At 46.2% G+C, this 7,833-nt stretch overlaps 1 protein-coding gene across 1 annotated transcript; it reads left to right on the top strand.

Moving 5' to 3' along the window:
• The first annotated feature begins 2,893 nt into the window (after positions 1-2,893).
• LOC138943460 (uncharacterized) lies at positions 2,894-6,233 on the top strand. The gene is given in 4 exon segments (XM_070314315.1): positions 2,894-3,588; positions 3,678-3,919; positions 4,231-5,707; positions 5,825-6,233. Coding segments are annotated over 4 exon segments (2,823 nt in total).
• The last annotated feature ends 1,600 nt before the right edge of the window (positions 6,234-7,833 follow it).

Genomic DNA, 7,833 nt, shown 5'->3' on the forward strand with positions numbered 1-7,833 from the left:
AGGGTCCGACCAAGCAGTGGTATCAACGCAGAGTACTCGATCCGACCTGACGTTGGATCGTTTTCTCTTTTGCGGTGTCGCATCATCTTTCTCGCGCTTCGGGATGGATAACGTTTCGATCCCCGCGTCGGTGTTACTCCCCGGCTCGTTCTTCACCGCGATCGAGCTAGAGTTGTCGACGATCTTTCGTAGCGGCTCGATGAGAGGTCTAAAGCGCCTGTCTAACACGATATCTTCATCGATCTTACCGGTCTTCAAAGCGCGATATTTCTTGCCAATCGATTCGCTCATTTTCACAATTGCCCTCGCAATCTTCTTGCGCTCGCGAATATCCTCGCTCTTATCGATCGCAGCCATCGCGGAAAAGCAAAAAATGTCAATCTCTCTCTCTCTCTCTTACATTTCACCTCCGACGAAGTATCGGCAACGACTAATCGTTTTGCGGTATCGCGAACACGTTAAATCCTTTTCTGTATCGACCATCGTTGAGCGAGCTGTCCTTGTCTATCACTACGAATCCGTACTTGCATTGCCAACAATCACGACACAACGCGCAAAATTCATCGTACGGCATGTCGGTATTCACGTGATCGTTGTACACGTGTTTCAGGTTGGTACCATCCTGAACAGGATCAGCAGGTTCGCGTTGTGGCGTATCAGATGTTTAGGTATTCTCGCGTACGTCTGACAGAGATAAAAGCAGTCGGCGCTCGAGTGCAGGCCCATTGAGAAGTACTCTCTCACAGCATCTTGCTTATCACATGCCACGTCATCGAACACAAAGATCGAGTTTGGACGCGCCTCGCTCGGCGGTATGACGTCACTGTTGTTGGAGAACGTGAAGTAGCCGATTTCGTCGATCGATGTCAGCAAATTCTCCAGATATCGATATTTTGGTTGTTGCAACGACTTTGAGTACACGTACACTTTTTCGAAACATACACTGTACGGACTTTCCAGCAGGCTTATCAGAACGTTGGTTTTACCACAATTCAAGGGGCCGCAAACGATTGCGCGTATAGTAGTCGGTAGCATCGTACCATGCTTGCGCATCTCCGCGTTGTCCCCCATCGATCGTAATCTGTCGTTGCAATTCGTCACGCGTATCGCCAAAGGTTGTCGCACGAATCTCATTTTCACACTATCGACTGAGGAACGCTGGATCGAACGCCTATTTATAGGTGCGCGGAACCGCGAATCGCTCAGTAACGAAAATGTTCGTCCTACTGTCGAGACCTTCCGATATTTGCGATTTGAGCGCCGAACAGTTACAATTTGTGCCGAAAGTTGTTCTGCTGCGAATGTGCGGCGATCACGAGTAGTAATACTAGGCGGGTTCTAACTCAGGTCCTCTGAGGGGGGGGTGAGGGGCGAGGGGAAACCGGCGCGGGGAGGTATGACGTCACGGGGGGAGGGGTTGTATGACGTCACGGGGGGAGGTATGACGTCACGCGGGCGGAGGGGGATTTTGGCGGCGCGGGGTCCGCGGAGAGGGGGAGGGGACCGCGGCGGAACGGTTGGCGCGGGGTCCGCGGAGAGGGGGAGAGGTACCGCGGCGGAACGGTAGGCGCGGGGTCCGCGGAGAGGGGGAGGGGACCGCGGCGGAACGGTAGGCGCGGGGTCCGCGGAGAGGGGGAGGGTGACCGCGGAGAGGGGGAGGGGGACCGCGGCGGAACGGTAGTCGCGGGGTCCGCGGGGAAGAGGGAACGCGAAGATACGACGCCGCAGCGCGGTGTATTACAAAGGGCGAGTGTCGATGTCCGGCTGCTCGAGAATTTATAAACATTATAAACAAATATCATCTCATACAGCACTATTGCACGTGCGGCATTGTTGAATTTCGTAGAAAAATGATAAGGTTAGCGCCGATGTTTGCCTGCTATAATTTATTATAAACAAAATAAAACCATCGCGGTGGTCTCTTCATCTTTCTTTTTCCAGGAAGAGCCGCTCGCGCACTATTGCGCGTAACATTAAAATTAGATGATAAGGCGAGCGCCGATGTCCGGCTGCTATAATTCGCGTCGGGACATGTTTATCGGTGTACTTAAAGGCGGGTGTCGATGTCTGAAAAATAAGGCGAGCGCCGATTTCCGACTACTCGAGAATTTATAAATAATATAAACAAGATAGAACCATCGCGGTGCTCTCTTCATCTTTTTCCAGGAAGAGCCGTTTATCGTATCGCTTGTCGGGATACGTTTCGCGATACCATAACGCGATAGATTAAAAATATATAATGAAGAACGAAGGGTTTCAAAAACTCAGTATGCGATTTGAAAGCTTACGGTCCGTATATCGACTGAAAGAGGTACAGCGGGTACTTGTAAATTATTGTGATTGAGATATACGACGTGATAAGTGGCCGGTCCTTCTCCAATTGAAGATTTCCGGCGTATCAGATCTTTCCGTGCAATATGTGCCCAATTTGCACACAGTAAAAAAAAACATTGGCATAAAAAGTGTGAAAAATAATAATAATAAAAACATGGAAAACACCGAGCAAACCGAACGCGACCTGTTGGAGCTGTCGCGTCGAGTCGCTACCTTGGGCGAGTATTTCGCGTGGGCGCAGCGATGCGAGGAATTTATCAAACAGCTCGAAGAACACAGTCGTGTCAAGCGTCCGCGACTCTCGATCGGAGTTCGACAATCTTTGGTGGTTAGAATCGCGCGACTCGAGGGTGCGAGGACTCGATTAGAGAGACGGTTTATACACAGCGGTGGTGATTACAGTGGTGACAATACCTCGGAAAGACTCGTTTGGCGAGAGATCGATACCGCGTTCGAAAACCGTATACTGACCGGTGCGGTGATTAACGCAGATTATATCGAACCGCGACAATTTCTCGAGGACGCCAAAGACATCGTGCTCGAACATGTGCAAAAAGTTATGGAAAGACATAATAACGTGAAAGTGAACACTGTGTTCAACGGTGAATTCGTGTCGGGTGATAAGAGCGCAAATAAAAGTGTAAATACCAGAAACTATGAACTCTTTCGTACGTCCGATTTACACGAGTGGTACGAGCGACGCGTCGTCGAGCCCACGCTTGACTCGCTCGAAGAATTTCAAGAACGCGACAGCGGGTGGGCGTTGTCGCGAATTCTCGATTTAACTGTAAATATAAATAAATATAATCCAATGCGCGCGGGGTGTCATATTAAATTACCGCGAGAAATAACAATGAAGAGAGCGGTAATAAACGTGCAATCCAAAGACAATGCGTGTTTCGCGTGAGCGGTGGTCGCCGCTCTACATCCAGCTGAAAGAAACGCGGAACGGGAATCTTCGTATCCACATTATACGACAGTGCTAAATCTCCAAAACATTGAGTTTCCGATGACATTGAGTCAAATTAAAAAATTTGAACTTCACAACAACATTTCGATAAATGTATACTGCATCGAGAAAGAAAACAACATTGTCCCGATACGTCTGAGCGAACAAAAGAAGGACAGACACGTCAACTTGCTGTACATGCAAGATTCGCAAGACGTTGGACATTTTGCGTGGATCAAGAATTTATCTCGCCTCGTGAGCTCGCAATTGAGTTGTAGCAAACGCAGACAATATATCTGCGATCGGTACGTATATTTAATAAAAATGCAATATATAAAATATACGAAAGAAAAATTAATTATTTCTTTTTTTACAGATGTTTACACTATTTTAGATCGGACGATAAGTTGCAGTCGCACATTGTAGATTGCCGAGAAATGAACGAGTGCGCCATCCGATTACCGAGCGATAAAGACAAGTGGCTCGCGTTCAACAACTACAACAGAAAGGAGCGACTTCCCTTCGTCGTATACGCCGACTTGGAGTACGTGCTGAGGAAGACCGACGGTGATCCGATGGCGTCTACGTACACGTTTCAGCATCATCAAGTATTTAGCGTAGCTTATTATGTACATTGTTCGTACGACGAATCGTTATCCGCGTATCATTCTCGCCGTAGTACCGATTGCGTTTCGTGGTTCGTGGAAAAATTAAAAAATTTAGCGCAACGCGTAAAGATTATTTTAACCACAAATGTCCCCATGATAAATTTAACGCGAGATGAGCGGGAAAGTTTCACAGCGCGACACACTGTCATATTTGCGAAAAACCGTTCGCGCAAGACGACACGCGCGTACGCGATCATTGTCATCTTACCGGGCGGTATCGAGGTCCCGCGCATTCAAACTGCAATTTAAATTATAAAGACTCTTTTTGCATTCCCATAGTATTTCACAATTTATCCGGTTACGATTCGCATTTTATCATCGAGGAAATAGCTACCGCGTTCGAAGGCTCGATCAACGTACTACCGATAACGAAAGAAAAGTATATTTCATTCACGAAACACGTTAAAGATACCGCCGAAAAATCAGATTGCCGAAGCGATATAAAGTTACGGTTCATCGATTCGTACAAATTTCTCAGTACTAGTCTCGAAAAATTGACATCGTTTCTAAATAACGATAAACTTCAAATTTTAAAATCAAAATTTCAAAATTTATCGATCGAAGAGTTCAATTTATTGACGCGAAAAGGTGTCTTTCCATACGAATATATTGACTGTGTCGATAGGTTGCACGATACGTGCTTACCACCGCGCGAATCATTTTATAGTTCCTTGACCGGTGACACCGTATCCGAGAGCGACTACGCGCACGCCGAAAACGTTTGGAAGCGGTTCTCCGTTCGAACGCTAGGCGAATACAGCGACTTGTATTTAAAAACAGATGTCTTGTTATTGGCCGACGTTTTTGAAAATTTTCGCAACAAATGTATCGAGAGTTACGGGCTCGACCCCGCGTATTATTATACTCTTCCCGGATACACGTGGGATGCGATGCTAAAACATACGAATATTACGTTCGAATTACTTACCGATATCGATATGGTTATGTTTATCGAACGGGGAATACGCGGTGGCCTGAGCCAATGTTCCGGCAGATACGCGCGAGCCAATAACAAGTACATGCCGTCTTACGACCCATCGAAACCATTGTCGTACATGATGTATTTCGATGTAAACAACTTGTACGGTTGGGCAATGTGTCAACCGTTGCCCTATGCCGATTTTCGATGGGTCGATGACATCTCTGACTTTGACGTTAGCGCGATCACTTCGGATTCAACCACAGGTTATATTCTCGAGGTCGATCTGGAGTATCCGCAACATCTTCACGACGCGCACGTTGATCTACCGTTCTGTCCAACGCGCGATAAGCCGCCCGGCAAGCGGCAGGATAAGCTCCTCGCGACTTTATACGATAAGAAGCGTTACGTCATACACTATAACAACCTGCAGCAATGCACGCGTCACGGCCTTCGCATCGCAAAGATACATCGCGTATTGCAATTCGCTCAATCCGCATGGCTCCGCGATTACATCGAACTCAACACCCGGTTTAGAACGCGCGCGACAAACGATTTCGAGAAAAATTTATACAAGTTAATGAACAACGCGGTATTCGGAAAAACTATGGAAAACGTGCGCAATCACGTCGATGTAAAATTATTAACAAAGTGGGACGGGCGATACGACGCGGAGGCGATGATCGCGAAACCAAATTTTCATAGCAGAAGCGTCTTTTCGGAAAATTTGGTCGCCGTTGAACTGCGCAACCTCGAGGTGAAATTCAATAAACCGATCTATGTCGGTATGTGTATACTCGATATATCGAAAGTGTGTTTATACGAATTTCACCACGAGTACATATTACCGTTATATCGCAAAAATTGTAAAATAATGTACACCGATACAGACAGTTTGATTTATCACATCGAGTGCGAGGATGTGTACGAGAATATGAAACGCGATATCGCTAGATTCGACACGAGCGATTATCCGGCTAACAACGCGTACGGTATACCGCTCGAAAACAAGAAAGTGCCGGGTTTGATGAAGGACGAGAATAACGGTGCGATCATGACTGAATTCGTCGGGCTTAGAGCAAAAATGTACGCGTTGCGAGTAAATAGTAAAAAGGATACAAAAAAGGTTAAAGGTGTCAAGCGTAACGTCGTAGCGAGAACGATAACGTTCGACGATTACACACGGTGTCTGCGCGATGACATTGAAATGACTCGACAACAATCCTGCATAAGATCAAAATTGCACGAAGTGTACACAATCAGCGAGACAAAAATCGCTCTAAGTCCGTACGACGACAAGCGATATATCGTACCTGATTCGACCGGCACCCTACCGTGGGGACATTACCGGATACTCTTATAAGGTAATGTAATGTAATGTAATGTAATGTAATGTAATGTAATGTAATGTAATGTAATGTATGTATATGTATGTAATGTATATATGTATGTATGTATGTATGTAATGTATGTATGTATGTATGTATGTATGTATGTATGTATAAGGAAAACAAAAGAAATATATATATATTCCTATCTTTCTTTTTTCTTTTTTATATTTCATATTTTATATGCTGTATACATCTTACATATATTTTTTATATTTCAGATAATTTATATGTATTTCATATTCTTTATATGTTAAAAATAAAATACAGTTTGTACGAATTAAACCACATTGTCCTTGTGTATCCAAGAGTTGTGCGATCCATCGAATCCCAACCATTTGACGTAAACCTCGTCACCTCTCCTGCGCAGTACTTTCTCCACGAGATACACGTCCGGATAAGTCGCGCGACGCAACTCGTACTCGTAGAACGCTCCAGCGACAGATTTTTTGCGATAGTCCTCGAGTAGATAAGTTACGGGATTAGTACGTTGCACTTTAACGATCTTAAACACTTCGGTGGTCCAGTTTGGCGTGTAACCCTTCTCGAAGATCGTCTTGTACTTGCTAAAGCGTACCGGGTCACCTACTTTGAACTTTGCCGGACCCGCGATCTTTATCGCGCTGTACACAGTATCCAAGAGTCTTTCGGCGATCGCGGGGGTAACGTCGGCGGGTCGCATACCGATCGTTCGATGCTTGCGCGTGTTGTAATCCGATACGAGTCGCGGCAACGCGTCGACCCACTTGTAAGTTCCGTTGAGCGTAAACATCTTCCACATATCGTTCTTTAACGTACGATTGAATCGTTCGACGACCGATGCCTTCAACACCGAATACGTGGAATAATGATTGATGTCGTGTTTCTTCACGAGACGTTGCACGTTGGCGTTGTAAAATTCCTTCCCCATATCGGTTTGCATATTTTTCGGGCGCCTCTCGCTATTTCGAATTATCTCTGCGATAGCGTCAGCCGTCTCGCTTCCACCTTTATTCTTGAGCGGTACGGCCCACGCGTACTTGCTCAACACATCGATGACGGTGAGTATGTAGTGGTACCCTCTGTTGAAACGAGAGTACGGACGCATCTCGACGATGTCGGCTTGCCACAGGTCATCGTAACCCCGCACTACGACGCGTCTTCGGGGAAAATTTCTTCTCGCCGAAGCATGCAGTTCCTCGACGAGTCGTAGCTTCTCGATATTTTTACGTCAGTTGGATTTTAACGATGTCATGTTTTTAGCGGTGCGGCTAGTCGGTGCGTAATAATACGTGTAAAGAAATTACATTATAATTTATATCTCTAACTTTTAACCACTCAATAACCGTTTATTCCCGGTCGTCGTCTTTCAATAGTGGTTCTTTGTCATCCGTCATTCGTCGCCGTTCGATAGCCGTTCGTAGCCGTTCCTGACCCGTTCGGTAGCCGTTCCTAATTCGTTCGCAGCCGTTCCTGAACCGTTCCTGAGCCTTTAGATAACCGTCCGACAACCGTTCCTGAACCGTTCGACCGTCCTTCAACCGTTCGTAGCCGTTCGTGAACCGTCCGTAGTACTCTGCGTTGATACCACTGCTT

The sequence above is a fragment of the Polyergus mexicanus genome, unplaced genomic scaffold, assembly GCF_030449975.1.
Source record: "Polyergus mexicanus isolate NDT 795.1 unplaced genomic scaffold, iyPolMexi1.0 SCAF_26, whole genome shotgun sequence".
Taxonomy (NCBI): Eukaryota; Metazoa; Arthropoda; class Insecta; order Hymenoptera; family Formicidae; genus Polyergus; species Polyergus mexicanus.